We start from the raw sequence: 15526 nt of genomic DNA, 5'->3' as shown, positions 1-15526 counted from the left end.
TATATATTAGTTAAGCCCATGCTGACTAGTTAATTGATGCATCCATTCTTTTGGTATATGTACACATATTAATTACTCTCGTCTTTCTTCCTTTTGATTTCTATCCCTCCGGATCGAGCACAACTTCGTTAAGGAGACGAGGCCCGAAGAAAAAGTTGAGCTCGGATGAAAGGTTTGAGATCAGAGAAATCGCGCCCGAGGGCGAACCGATTGAACCCATCCGGACAAAGAACGCATTTTCTGCTCAGTGCAGGGTTCTTGTTAGGGACAAGATCCCGATCAGTATCCAGCAATGGTATAAGCCTAAGGAGGAAGACCCTGAAGTGTCTTATGTCAATGATATGCAGAAAGAAGATCTTTGGACTCAGCTGAAGGCAAATTTCACCCTACCGCCAGAGGAGGATCCGGAGAAGCCAGTTAAAGAGCAATTAATCAAGTCTTGTGCTCTTAAGAAGATGGCAACTCTATTCAGGAGGTGGAGGAAAGAGCTGAACAAGTTTGTCGACAAAAAAAAAAGACACCAGAATTCATCGGCAAATATGAGAAGATCAAAGATCACTGGCCCGCATTTGTGGCCCACAAGACATCGGAAAAGAGTAAGAAGATGTCAGCGACAAACAAGCAAAATGCTGCGAGGAAGAAGCTTCACCATCGCACGGGGTCATGTGGCTACCTCCAAGCCCGGCCTAAGTGGTCCAAGGCTGAGAATGATCTACTTGAAAAAGGGATCGAACCAGAGACAATGTACTGGCAAGACCGTTGCCGGACTTGGTTCTTCGGGGCTAGCGGAACCTTGGATCATGTATCAGGGAAGTTCCATTGGACGGACGAGCAACTGCAAATACCAGTCAAGAACCTTCGACACTATATCAATGCAGCGCAGCGGGGGACGTTCGTTCCAAACAGGGAGAAGGACGAGCTCACAATGGCCCTCGGGAATCCTGAGCACCCTGGACGGACACGAGGCACGCCAGGCTCCATTCCATGGAAGGTTGGTTTTTCGTACGTAGGGGGTTACAAAACCCATGAGAGGAGGAAGAAACTGGAGCAGGGCCAACTGCAGGCGCTGCACGAAAGGGTAATGGGGCTAGAGGAACGAGAAGCAGCAGATCACAGAAAACGACCTGCCGAAGCTTCCCCCGAAGCTACCCCGCCATCTCAGCGGAGAAGTAGCGTGGCTTCCACCGAGCTGCTTCAGCCGGAGCATGTCTTGACGGCTCCTGCCAGCTATCCCGTGGATGCTATCGCGGAGTCTCAAAATTGCCACATTATGACGCGATGGATGAATTTGAAGGTCAAGGCGGCTGTTGGCTCTGTTTATCCTACTGGACCCGGTGCAACTTATCATTGCCGGCCGATTCCAGAAGGATATGCTAGGGTGATGGTGGATGAAATAATGGAGGGATTTGAGGACCTCCTGCTTGACCACCCTACCGGTGAAGGGGAGACTAGGCTGGGTTCTGCTCTGAAGACTCCATGCCTATGGCGGAAGGAGCTCATCAACCTTCCGAACTGGACGCCTCCGCCTCCTCCTCCTCCTCCGGCGAGTCAGGGCACTCCGCCTCCTCCACCGCCTCCTCCTCCTCCTCCGGCGAGTCAGTGCACTCTGCCTCCTCCACCGCCTCCTCCTCTGGCGAGTGACGATCAGGGCATTGGGCCTCCTTCTCCGGCGCGTGGCGTCACTCTGCCTCCTTCTCCGCCTGTGCCGGCGCGCCCGAGCAGCCAGCAGCCTCCTCCTTCTCCGCCTCGCCAGCAAGGGCGGAAGAGACCCGCCGCCGCCCCGGCTGCTCCGGCGCGTCGTAGTCCTTCTCCTCCGCCTCGTAAGCAAGCATGAAAGAAGACAGATGCCACAGCCGCTCCGTCTGGTCCGGCGTCTAGCAGCACAACCAGAGGCGGGAGGCAATACAGATACGGTCCACCTCTCAAGCCTCTAGAGAAGTTACCGTACGAGAGGACCGAGGAGGAAAACGCGACGATCGTGCAGACCCACGTGAAGGAGTTCTTTGAAGGGGTGAAAGCAAAGAGACATCCACCTCCGGAGGAGAAGGTAGATCTGGTGAAAGCAAAGCGCACTCTCGATGCCCTGAGGAAACCGGCAAAGTCTCGCCGAGAACCAACTATGAGCGCATTACTGAACAGACATATCTCCAAGCGGAGCGGTCGGGAAGTACTGTCAGACATCAAAGGTCAAGAGAATGAGCAGCTGCGAAAAAAAATTGACCAGCTCGGCGAACAAGCAAACCAATCGTGGCCCCCGCTCAATGTGTCTAGCGGCAACATCGTCGCTAATGCTCCGGGGATGGTGGCCGGTCATGGCAATCTACAAGATTACCTGCCTGACGATCAACTTCCTGATTTCATGGAGGTGGACGAACACAAATACGAGTACGGGAAGCCTCTCATCAAAGATGAAAAATCTCTAACAACGATGATGCGAAGATTCCATAATTGGTACATGAAAATCTGCAGAGAGTCTCGGGGGACGAATAATTTGTATCTGAACATTAAAGAGGAGCACGACCTCGTTGCAGGTGATCTATTGTGTGTTCCATTTGAGGAGTTCTTCGCGTTCTTCAATCAAAAGGCCCTCGATAAATTAACGGTCTTTTGCTATTGCTTGTAAGTACTATTTCTGTCATTAAGTCTTTATATATAGCTCGGCTCTTTCATTGCATGTATTTATAATTAATTATCCTCAATATATTATGCAGATTGAAGATCGTCGAGTGCAAAAAACAAGAAATTTATGATATTGGGTTCATTAACACAAATATCATGGATGAATTTCTGGTTAAAAAGCACGTCAAAGGGGCTGAGGACAACTTGCTACAATCGTTGATCAAAAATCAAAACAAAGTTACCATACTCTTTCCTTACAACGGCGAGTGAGTGTTACTGTCGTGTGCATATTCGGTTTCCCTTATTACTCGAGCGAGGTTATAGTAATGTAATTGATGAGTTATGCATGTGTGCGCAGGTACCACTATGTTCTTCTGGAGATTAAGCTTGAGAGGGGACTAGTAACCGTCTTAGACTCGAGACGAAAAGATCCCGAAACCTTTGCGGAAATCACTGAATTGCTCAACAAGTAAGTTCAATCGATCATTGTCGCACCATATCGGCAACTTTTTGTTCGTTTGCTGATATCTCAAGTAATAATAATTATTTTCTTTGTCTTGCAGGGTTTGAAAACAGTTTACCGCAGAAGCTCCGGGACTGCTGAAGGAGCTGCGATATACATACCCGAAAGTAAGTACTACTGGCTAGCTAGTTGCGCGCATCTCTCGTTAATTCTATAGCTATACTTTCATCAATGCCATTTATAATGCTTCATTATCAGTTTGTTGACCTCTATTTCTCGTAAAGTGCTTGTGGCAGGAACAAGGGAATGATTTCTGTGGATACTACATGTGCGAGTTCATCCACAACGTGACTTTGAAAAACAAGCGGGGCTACTCTAAAAGACAATTTGAAGTGCGTAAGCAATAATATTCACAATTTCATTTTATTACACCATCATTTCTGTTGAGTTTCATTCATGTGTATGTATTAATTAACCTCCTTCTTCAAATTAGACGTGGCAGATGCGGAATGAACTCTTAGAACCAGATCGCATAAAAGCAATTCAAGATCAATTGGCGGGATTCTTTCTTGACCACGTCATCAACAAAGCCGGAGAATACCATGTGCAAGTTGATTTCAATTGCTAGGGGATTGTAATTAAGAGATCTTACATATTGTACATGTATGTAGCCAGTAGCGTCGGATACATGATACGAAAACTTGTTGTTCGACCAATCTCTCGGAGAAGGAGAGGTCGATCGATCATTTCTCTCGGTATGCATGACGAACTTCTGTACTCAATGGTTCCCTTCATTTTCTTACTAGCTAGCGTGTCGAGGGCCTCTCTATGTATATAGTACGTAGCGTCGACCAAGCACGGACATAAGAGAGGACACTTCTCTCTATTAATTAGCTAGCTAACACAATATATGAAACACCTAAATTAACCCCCCAAAACCCCCAACCAACCCCCCCCCTTCAAAAAAAACAAAAACCCCAGCCACTGGAATGTTGACGCGTGGAGGCCTTTTGGTCCCGGTTGATGCCTCCAACCTGGACCAAAGGCCCCCCTGCCTGGGCTCGGCGCACCGGCCACGTGGAGGCACATTTGTCCCGGTTCTTGTTTGAACCGGGACTAAAGGGGGAGGTATTAGTAACGACCCATTAGTCCCGGTTCATGAACCGGGACTAAAGGCCTTTACGAACCGGGACAAATGCTCTTTTTTCTACTAGTGCCCAGTGTCACTCCAAGTCTTAGGCTGGCCATAGTGGCGGTTTGCTTTATTTATAAAGCGGGGCGAAAGCCTTTTTCGGTAGCGGTGGTATCTTAGCCAGTATCATGCACTCGGGAATAGCAAACAAGTTGATGTGGAAGAGAATTAAAAAAAAGAGGGTTAGAATAACATAGGTAGATACCGTATTATATTAAATATTATGCTACTTTGTGTCCTGCATGACAATAAATAAGATCATATGTGACAATAAATAACATAGGTAGAGAGAGAGTATGATACTATGCACTAGTATCATATGTATGATACTAGTATATGATACTCCCCACTATGAGTAGCCTTATATGTTTCGTATATTGTATGCATGATAAATGCATTAATCGCACATCTAGATATGCTATAGTTATTGCATATCCAAGTGACTCAATCAAACTTGAAAGAAAAAGTGAAAGGACAAAAGAAAATGCTTGCACAAGTCTTCATGTAAAATCAATGGCATTTAATTTAGACGTGCAATAATTAAGACATATCTATATGTGCTTTGTATAGCAAAACAGAATAAATAAATGCATTAATGACAGTGTGTTGCAAGGATATCTCTAAGGCAAACCAAATACAACAATAAGTAGCCAGCCAGCCAGCCAGCCAGCGCTAGTCTCATCTTCCGCAAACAGAACAGCTTTGAGGCGCTAGCTAGCTGAAAATGGCACGGGGAAGCAGCAGCAGAAAGCTGGCTGAGCACGGCCTCCTCTTGGTTTTCCTGATGCTGCTGCAGGGTGGCGTGGAGCAGGCGGCGGCGAAGCCACGGGAGTGGTACGTCGGCGACCAGAAGGGCTGGACCTTCGGCGTCGAGGGCTGGCCTAACTTGCCTACCTTCAAGCCCTTCAGGGAAGGCGACGTGCTGGGTACGTACGGCCAGGCCCTTCGACTCGTATAGTTTCTGTTGGTCCGGATGTTTTTCACTCTGTCGACTCGTATAGTACAATCGAAAACGTACGCGTGGTTCCTTCGTCCCGGCTGCAGTTTTCAAGTACGACCGTGCGGCGCAGAACGTGATGCAGGTGGACGACTTCGGGTTCGGCACCTGCACCAGGCACCCCGCCAACGCCACGGTGTACGACTCCGGCAACGACCGCATCAGGCTCTCTCGCGGCCTCATCAACTTCATCAGCGGCGTCTCGGATAACTGCTACAAGGGCGGCGTCAAGATCTCACTCACCGTCAGGCCGTGACCAACCAAGTCGATGGACTGTGTCCATGTCGTGCATCGATTGATCCTGGTGGACCGCGTACGCCCCATTTTGTCATGTTTTTTCCTCGGGAATAAAAGGAATAGAATGATTTATGCGCGTGGTCTCCCATCGCTCCATCAGCTTTTTTTTCCAGAAAAAGATCCACACATCTATTATAAAAGTTCGTCGAAAGTACAAATCACCTCAAACATAATAAAAATTACATCAAGATCTCTAGATCACATGACAACCACTACTACCGTCAGAACGAGTCGCTACCGTCATCACTCTTTTACTAGAGCCGGCTTGATCTTGTCAATGATAGTTAGAAAGTCTTTATGCACGTGCACCAAGGACAAGTGCCCTGGAGCCGCAATCGTCGTCGTTGAACCCTTGAATAGATCTGGAGCAATTGACATCAAATCTCGTCGTCGCACACGCGGGGCGAGAAACTCTTACCTCGCCGCCCCAAAGAGACGACATGAATCTACACCGAAACACCGTTGGCTACGATAAGTTAGACGAATTTGAGAAGGATCAAAACCTGGCCGGAAAACAAACCCAAAGAAGAAAAATGCCACCATCCGCCGGAGCAACGCACGCGCAAGGACTAAAAAAAACTAACCTAAATTACCAGCCGTCGGAGCGAAGGCACCGAGATTCCCCTCCCCGCCATCAGCCGCCGGAGCGAAGGCACCGGGATTCCCCTCCCGGCCATCAGCCGCCGGAGCGACATGCAGAGGGATGGAGAATCCAATAAGTCATATTCCTCTTCTGAATTATTGATTCTTATATAACATTCTAACAATATGTTGTAAAAATTCTCTAGCATTGACTACTAGTAAAATTATCATCAATGCTGGGCCAAGCTAATGCTTTTATAGTTTCATCAAACATATTTCATGATTATGTCTTCTTATGGTTTTTTACAAAATTGGTAGTATGCAGAATAACAATAAAAATGCATTATTTTAGTCTTCTTAGACAACATTCGAGTATGTGGAAATGATTTTATTGTAAAATACCACTCTCTCTGATTCATTGAACTAAACCACAACATTTATTTTGGATCGGAGGGAGTATTGTATCGGAGAGGTTTACGTGAGAAGTACATGATTGCTTCTGATCATTTCTCATTTCCGTGTGTGCTTAAGAAATTCATCTTGGACCCAGTGAATCATATTCTTATTGTGAATGCCTTGGCACCATTAATCAGGCATTCTCACTCTTCTATATAACTACCTTTGTAGCAGCTAGAAAAGTATGCAAGTGCTGCAACGACATCTTTAGTTATGGAGACGAAGATTTCGGCAAAAAGGGTGGAAAGTCTGAAACTCCTGCTTGGGTTCGCGGGCTGTTTTGCTGTTAGCAGCGCCGGTCTCAGTGGGGGAATTGGTATGTTCTGGTCCGGGGAACTGGATGCAGAGTTGAAGAACTATAGTTCTGGCCACATTGATATGTTGGTGCGGAAGAAATGTGATGGCGCGAAGCAATGGCGGGTGACAGGGTTCTATGGAGCCCCGAAAGTTGAGAATCGTCATCATAGCTGGAGGTTTATGAGGACACTACATGCAATTCAGCATGATGCGTGGATGTGCATTGGAGATTTCAATGAGACCTTGAGTGGCTCGGAGCACTTTTCCAGAAATCCCAGACCGGAGTGGCAAATGAGGGCTTTTAGGGAAGTGACGGACGACTGCTCTGGTTGGTCGGGGACTGAATACACATGGGATAATATGCAGTTTGGCAGATCGAATGTGAGAGCCCGGCTGGATCGGGCGTTTGGTAACTCCGCTCTCTTACAAATGTTTTCACACATAAAGGTCAGACATATTGTAACAACGGAGTCAAATCATTGTTTTGTGTTTGCGGATCTCCGCGAGCACTTGGAAACGGCAGTACCCAGAGGGCCAAAACCTTTTAGATATGAGGACATGTGGCAAACACACGTAGACTACGACAAGCTGGTACTTGACTCATGGCAAAAGGGTGCGGGCCGGGAAGGACTACGAGGAGTGTGTCAAGCTCTTACGGCGTTACAGGGCAACCTAGTGGCGTGGGGAGCGAAGGAGTTTGGTTGTTTGTCGCACAAGATCAGAAAGTTGCGTGAGCAGCTCTCCCGACTGCGTGCCAATCCTCTGCGACGGGGACCTACGGAAGAAGAGAAAGCAGTGGCTCAGAAACTGAAGCTGGCTCTGCATCAAGAAGAAATCTGGCTCCGTCAGCGATCATGTGTTCCATGGCTGCGGGAAGGGGACCGAAACACGGGTTATTTTCAGGCCCGGGCCGCCCAACGCAAGCGCATGAATAAGATAGAAAATCTTGTCCGCAGTGACGGATCGGTGTGTACTAATTTGGAGGAAGACCGTGCTGAGGTGCAGCAGTTTTATGAGCAGTTGTATACTTCGCAAGGTTTTCATCAGATGGATGAATTGTTGGATGTTGTACCGCCACGGGTGACTCCTGTTATGAACGAAGCACTTAGCAAGCCTTATACAGAGGAGGAGGTGCGCCGAGCACTCTTCCAGATGGCTCCTTCGAAGGCCCTGGGGGTGGATGGTTTCACGGCTGGGTTTTTTCAGCGCCATTGGAATTGGCTCAAAGACGACATTGTTCCAGCGGTGCTTGACTTTCTTAATGGGGGAGAATTACCACTGGGGATAAACGACACTTCTATCACATTGATCCCCAAGGTATGATTCCCACAAAGTATCACTCAATATCGTCCTATCTCTCTCTATCCGGTTTTGTATAAGATCGCCTCCAAGGCCATTGCTAACCGTCTCCGAGAGTTCTTGGATGATATTATCAGTGTTGAACAAAGTGCGTTTGTCCCTGGTCGCCTGATTACTGACAATGTGCTAATTGCACATGAAAGTGTGCATGCGATGAGAAGAAGGAAGAAAGGGGGGAATGTTGTATGTGCTATCAAGCTGGACATGATGAAAGCATACGACCGTGTAGAATAGCACTACTTGCAAGCGATCATGTTGAAGCTTGGTTTCTGTATGGAGTTTGTTCGCCTAGTCATGAAGTGCGTCACTTCAGTCAGATTCTCAATACGGGTGAATGGTGAACTTCTTCCTTTTTTCACTCCCTCTAGGGGGCTACGACAAGGGTGCCCAGCGTCTCCGCACTTATTCCTGCTATGTGCGGAAGGATTAACTTCACTTCTGAACCGCTTTGGTGGTTTGAGAGTAGACAAAGGCATTCGAGTCAGCTACCGATCTCCGTGGATCAATCATCTTCTATTCGCGGATGACAGTCTAATATTTATGCAGGCAAAGGTGGACAGTGCCCAAAGGCTCAATGAAATACTGAGAATTTATGAGAGGGGCTCAAGGCAGGCTATCAACAAAGAGAAAAGCTCTATTTATTTCAGTCTGAACACCTCTGTCCCGGATAAGCTACTGCTGAAGCAAACTCTGAACATTTCGGTAGAAGCTTTCAGCGAGCGTTACCTTGGTCTACCTACAGCTGCGGGTAGGATCACAAGCGGTACTTTTGACCATATTGGAGAGAGGATTCGAAGCAAACTCCAAGGCGGGTCAGAAAGAATGATTTCTTGTGCTGGAAGGGAAGTGCGTATAAAGACTGTAGCCCAAGCTATACCTATTTTCAGCATGAGCTGTTTCAAGTTAACAAAGAAGGTGTGTAAGAGCCTCACTTCTCCTTCGCCAAGTATTGGTGGAGCAGCTCCCTGGATCGCAATTCAATGCATTGGAAGGCTTGGACGGCTTTGGCAAGTCCAAAAGAGAAGGGCGGAATGGGATTCCGGGATCTTGAGCTTTTCAACACAGTTCTTCTCGGCAAACATGGTTGGCGACTGATGACGAACCCATCGTCGCTTTGTGCTAGAGTTCTTAAGGGGAGATATTTTCCCACTTGTGATTTTATGCAAGCTACAGTCCCGCGTTTTTCCTCGGTGATGTGGCGTGCTATCATTGTGGGGAGGGATTCTTTGCAAGTGGGTCTGATCAAACGCATAGGAGATGGCAGGTCTGTCTCTATCTGGGATGATAAGTGGATCCCCGGTACTCTTTCTATGACCCCGATTGTCAGAAGTGCTAATACACAATTGCAAACAGTCTCAGACCTTATTGATACGGTTAATTAGTCGTGGAAGGCGGATGTGGTCCGTCAAAACTTCATTACCCCCGACGCGGATGCAATTCTTAACACCCCCCTGATGCGAGGTGGGGGCAATGATATTTTTGCATGGGCTCACGAACGGTCGGGATGCTATACTGTAAAATCAGCGTATCGTGCTCTAATGGCTCGTAATGAGCATCTGGCTCTAGAGGAAGGGACGATCATCGAGACTTCATCGACGGACAAACAGCTATGGTCCCGATTATGGAAGCTTAAGGTTTTGCCAAGGGTGAGAGTGTTCTGGTGGCGGGTGTTGCATGGGATTCTTCCGGCCGAATCTACTCTCATGCACCGCTATATCACAACCATTGGCACCTGCAAACTGTGTCTTCATGCAGAGGAAGACATGAAGCATGCGTTACTGGATTGCACCCACGCCAGGCGTTTTTGGAACGCGGCTCCGGACTGGCTTGACATCAAGCGACCGGAGTTGCACCCACTTACATGGTCTCGGGATGTTATTTGTGATCCTATGTTCTCTGAGTCAGAGAGAGCAAAATTGGTTACTGTCATGTGGGCGATCTGGACCTCGAGAAACAATGCCACGCATGACAAGAAGGAACTTGATCCTATTCAGTCCATGAAGAAAATCCAAGAAGCTCTAACTGTGCTTGAACTACCTCGCGACCACGCGCGAATTTTGCCGGGACATGGTTGGAGACTGCCGGACTTGGGCTGGATCAAGATCAACACTAGTAGTGTTGATATGGAAGCTAGAAGGGGAGGGGCAAGTATGAACCAAACAAAACAGAGTTTTTTTCATTACATCCCTGTTACCAGCGTGATCTAATTTCCTTACCATTTACGTTACCAGTCTCTAATCCAAACACCTCCCGAGTGTCATGTTGAATCTGTACATCCAGAAGTTGCAGCTCGGTTTTTTAGACAAAGTTGCAGTTCCGTGGTTGACCATTCCGCGAGCGAGCCATCTTTTTCTTTTTGAGCTTTTTTTAGCAATCTGTTCTATGGGCCTATTTCTGTAGGTTAGCTCTCGGCGTTGGGCCTTTTCCGTGACAGCCACAAGGCAGGCCTAAGGCCCCTTGCTCATCCACGATCCGACCCCGATCAGCAAACGGTGAGCACCCCTCAAAAAAAAAAGAGCAAACGGTGAGATTTCGGCCGAAATCACTATTTTAACCTTATCAACAATCTTTGTCACAAACTGAACTTGACATGAAAGTATTTCATGATCTGACCTTTTCGAAAACGCCAGAGACCGTGGCGTTTCTCCTTCATATAAAAACGTCGAGCTAGCTTGCGTTGCTGCCCCACGGGTAAACGCCGAGCTAGCTCGCGTTGCTGCCCGGGCCGAGCTGGCGTCGCTCGCTGACATGGCAATCTGGAAACGCCGAGACAAGTTGCGTTTCTACCTTCTCTGGAAACGCCAGAGACAATGGCGTTTGTTGCCTTGATACTTAAAGTGGCCTCTGACGCTCCAAGAGCAGGAGCAGTGAGTACGTACGCTCCGTCTCCGCGTGCCTTGGTTGCGTGTGCGCTCGCTTAAATATGACTTGCATCTCTGCATGCCCACAACGCTGCCATATTTGTTATGTCAAATCACTACTTGTAGGGTGGCAGCCACTGCGCTGCTGCTTCCCTCTCACGATTGCTTCCTTCACCACAGTGGCCAACATACAAACAGCCCAGCTGGCCATGCATTTGCTGTAGTGGAGTAACTCCTCTAGTAAGCTAGCTGCAGTAGTGGCCGTACGGACGCATGTCCGCTGCCTCTACCAAAACAGTGGCCAACATGCATGAACACAACATACGCGCATACATGAGTCATATCTGGGCTGTAGTACCTACCACTTGACTGGAGCATAGCAATTGCACGTATTGGCATTGGCCATTTGGTTGGGTTTGCTTTGGCGTCACCCATTGATTGGCGAGATCCAGGAAAATATGGCATCGCTGTGGGCATGCATCGATGCAGGTCATATTTAAGCGAGCCAACATCTACTGCACCCGCAATCAAGGCACGCGGAGACGAAACGTACGTACTCACTGCTCCTGCTCTCGCAGCGTCAGAGGCCACTTTAAGTCAAGGCAACAAACGCCATTGTCTCTGGCGTTTCCAGAGAAGGTAGAAACGCAACTTGGCTCGGCGTTTTCAGATTGCAATGTCACCGAGCGACGCCAGCTCGGCCTGGGCAGCAACGTGAGCTAGCTTGGCGTTTGCACGTGGGGTAGCAACGCAAGCTAGCTCGGCGTTTTTATGTGGAGGAGAAATGCCACGGTCTCTGGCGTTTTCAAAAAGGTCAGATCGTGAAATACTTTCATGTCGAGTTTAGTTTGTGACAAAGATTGCTGATAAGGTCAAAATAGTGATTTCGGCCGAGCATTTCGGGGATGGCTCCGTTCTCCCAGTGCCCCACACGGCGAGTCGGTGGCAGCCTCGGTGGATCGAGCTCGTTCCCCGCAGCGCAGGCTGCAGCCTATCCCTCGGTAAAGGTAATCATTTTTCAGATTAGCCTTACTAGTAGTCTCTAGTTATTTGAGCCTAAATTTCTGGTAGATACAGTCCCAAGCCTCAAGAAGGTTCTTGTTCAAGAAAATTTGGTAGGGCAGTTCTGAAACGGAAGTAGTACTACCACGGATGTCTGAATCTGAAGATTTCAGAGCCCGCGCGTTTGGGACGGTAATCGAGCCCACCTGTTGTAGTTTACTAGTTTCAGATTGCTTTACTTCCCTGAAGATTGAATGCGAGGCTTTGAGTCCTGGACCGAGGGTGTCTTCTCTGAAGATTCGACCACATTGCTTTACTTCTACTTCTATGAAGATTGAATGCGAGGCTTTGAGTCACTGAGCTGATTACCCCGGACCCGGAGGCCTGGGCCTGGAGTTTGTGTAATAATAGATGACGGACCCATTCTAGTTGTTTGAATTGTTCTGCTAAGATGGGTTTTGATCAATGCAATTTTTTTGAAATTTCAAAGGACGTCAGGAGTTTTTGAAAGAACCGGTGTATCGCCGGCATTCATATATTAAGAAGAGAGATGGCGGAAAATATGTTCGTGATCGAGTGATCATGGTGGTTTACAAGACTTTGGCATATGGTGCCCCCCGTGAAAACTATGAGGATTGGTGGCTCTAGCCTGGATCGCCCGGGGGGTCGCAAGGCATTTAGCTCCTGCTAGCTTCCAGCCTTCTGCATCTCTCCTAATCGCAGCGACCACATTGCATGCCGGGCTTTCCTGATGCCGGAAAGTGCGATTGTTTCTTTCCTTCCAGATGTGCCAAGCAGCTAGGAAGATCATCGTTTTGAGCTTCTCTCTGAGCCTCGACCTTGTCTGTTGGAGGATGTTTCGCAGCCGTGGGGCGGAGGCGGAGGTGTCATCTATGCTCTCTGAAATGAGCGCAAGCTTGTCACAGTCAGCCCGGGTCGCTATTCGTCTCCAAATTTCCCTGGAGACCGGGCAGTCCCAGAATAGGTGAGTTGAGGTCTCCAAGTTTCTTCTGCATAGAGAACAGAAGTAATCGTTTTCCCATCCTCTGCGTTGCAACCTGTCATTGCACCATAGGCGATTGCGGAGAAGCAACCAAAAGAAGATTTTGATGTTTCCCAGGGCCCAGGTTTTCCATATGAGCGGTTTGTCATCTGTCTTCGGGCATTCTCTGAACTGCAGCTTGTACGCTAATTTGGCGCTGTAGTTTCTGGTGTTCTGGATGTGCCAAGTGATCTTGTCCTCCACCTGAGGTTGCAGCACCGGGTTTGCTGCCCATAGCGCCCTCCAAAGGATCAGGAAACTGTGAACAAGAGCATCATTTGAGCGGAGGCTGATATCTTGAACCCAAGAGTCGGCTGCCAGAGCATCGGCCACACACTTGTTCTTCCCTTTTGAGCGCTTGAACAAGCCTGGGAACAAAGTGGCCAGGTTGGGGGAGGTGATCCTTGGAGATAGCCAGAACAGAGCTAACTTCCCGTTGCCGAGGGTGACCATGGTCGCAGTATCAAACAGTGCTCTGTCAGTTTTGTCGCATGGAAGTTCAGATCCCTTCCATGGTTTGTCCTCACTTTGCCACGATAGCCGTAGCCATCACTGTCGCAAGGCACTGGAGAACTCTGCAGATCAAGGATGCCGAGGCCTCCATTCTCCATCGGGGTGCAAACCTTCTTCCAGGCAACCTTGCATTTACCTCCACTTAGTTCCTCATCCTGAGACCACAGAAACTTTCGTCGAGCTTTGTCAATTTCCTTGAACAGAAGCTTGGGAGGTCGGAGAACGGAGAGGGCGAACGTAGGGATTGCTGAGAGAACAGAGCGGACAAGCACCCTCCTTCCAGCTATGGACATGAGCCGTCCCTTCCAACCGGCCAGGCGGGCACGGATACGGTCCAGAATGAACTGAAACAAAACCATCTTTGGTCTTCCAAGGTTTATCGGCAGACCCAGGTATTTGATCAGGAATTGAGCTATTTGGCCACCAAAGTTGTGAAGAACTTCCTGGAGGTTGATCTGCTCACATCTTATGGGCATGACCGAGCATTTGTTGATGTTGAGGTGCATGCCAGATGCGTTGCCGAAGTGGGATATGATCTGAAACAGCTTGTCCAGTTCTGCCCGGTTAGGGTTGGCGAAAATGACAGCGTCGTCCGCATACAGGCTAGTGCGCAGCTTCAGCTCTCTTCCTGGTAAAGGTGCTAGGATACCATCCTCAGTCGCTTTTGCAATCAGGCGGTGGAGGACATCCATTGCGAGGATGAACAGCAGGGGCGACAGGGGATCGCCTTGCCGCAGACCTCGACGGTGGATCAGGGGAGGACCCGGGTCACCATTGAGCAGGAAGGAGGACGATGAGGAACGAAGCAACAGAGTGATCCAGTACCTCTAGCGGGAGCTAAAACCCAATTGCTGGAGCAGCTCAAGAATGAATTCCCATGACACGGAATCAAATGCTCGAGCAATATCCAATTTGATGAGCAGCGCCGGTTTCTTCTTGTGGTGCAGAGAGCGAACTGAATTTCTAACATATAAGTAGTTGTCCTGTAGGCATCTGGATTTTATGAACGCACTCTGGGCAGGTGAGATTATTTCAGATATCTTGTCAGCTAATCAGAGTGACAGCACCTTGGTTATCAGCTTGGCAAGGGAGTTGATGAGGCTAATTGGCCTGAAGTCGCCTACTGTATCCGCTCCGTCCTTTTTTGGAAGTAGTGCCACAAAAGTAGAATTGATCTTGGCAAAATTAGCTCCTGATAAGGCGTGGAATTGGTTGAAGACAGGCAGCACCTTGTCTTTTATGATATCCCAGCAAGTTCTGAAAAACTGTCCGTTGAAGCCATCCGGACCCGGAGCCTTCTCCGCAGGCGACGCCAGAATTGCAGCCCAGATTTCAGCTTCAGAGACAAGGGCGTCCAGGCCATCGGTTTGAATGGTTGGCAACTGAATCTCTGCCCAATTGATGGTGCAACTTCTAGTCTCTGTGGATCCCATGATTTTGCTGAAATGCTCGTATATGGTGTTGGCCTTGTCATCATGCTCGACCGCCACCTGACCGTCGACACGCAAGGAGTGTATGAAATTTTTTCTCTTTCTAGAGCAGATCTTAGCATTGAAGAACGCAGTTTTGGCGTCTCCAGCTTTCAGCCAGGTAATTTGAGAGGCCTGACACCGCCGAGCGCGCTCCACCGCAGCCAGCCTGACCACTCAATGCTTGAGAAGTTTTCTGAAACTGAATTCAGTCGGGGTTAGCTGCCCCTTCTCCATTGCCATATCAAATCTCAGAATGATTTCTGATGCGATATGGAATTGCAGCTTGAAGTCACTGAACAGATTTCCACTCCAAATCTTGAGGTCTCTGGCCACCCTATCAAGCCTCGTTCTGATCCTGCTGAAAGCACAAGATT

The 15526-nt window shown here is 48.4% G+C and overlaps 1 protein-coding gene across 1 annotated transcript; it reads left to right on the top strand.

Moving 5' to 3' along the window:
* Positions 1-4998: 4998 nt before the first annotated feature.
* Positions 4999-5574, top strand: LOC119367845 (chemocyanin-like). Its single transcript, XM_037633238.1, has 2 exons — positions 4999-5200; positions 5319-5574. Exons 1-2 carry the CDS (start codon positions 4999-5001, stop codon positions 5525-5527), a joined length of 411 nt encoding a protein of 136 aa, XP_037489135.1. The 3' UTR covers positions 5528-5574.
* The last annotated feature ends 9952 nt before the right edge of the window (positions 5575-15526 follow it).

This window comes from Triticum dicoccoides, chromosome 2B, assembly GCF_002162155.2.
Source record: "Triticum dicoccoides isolate Atlit2015 ecotype Zavitan chromosome 2B, WEW_v2.0, whole genome shotgun sequence".
NCBI classification, from domain to species: Eukaryota; Viridiplantae; Streptophyta; class Magnoliopsida; order Poales; family Poaceae; genus Triticum; species Triticum dicoccoides.
This window is presented reverse-complemented; position numbering and strand designations above follow the sequence as displayed.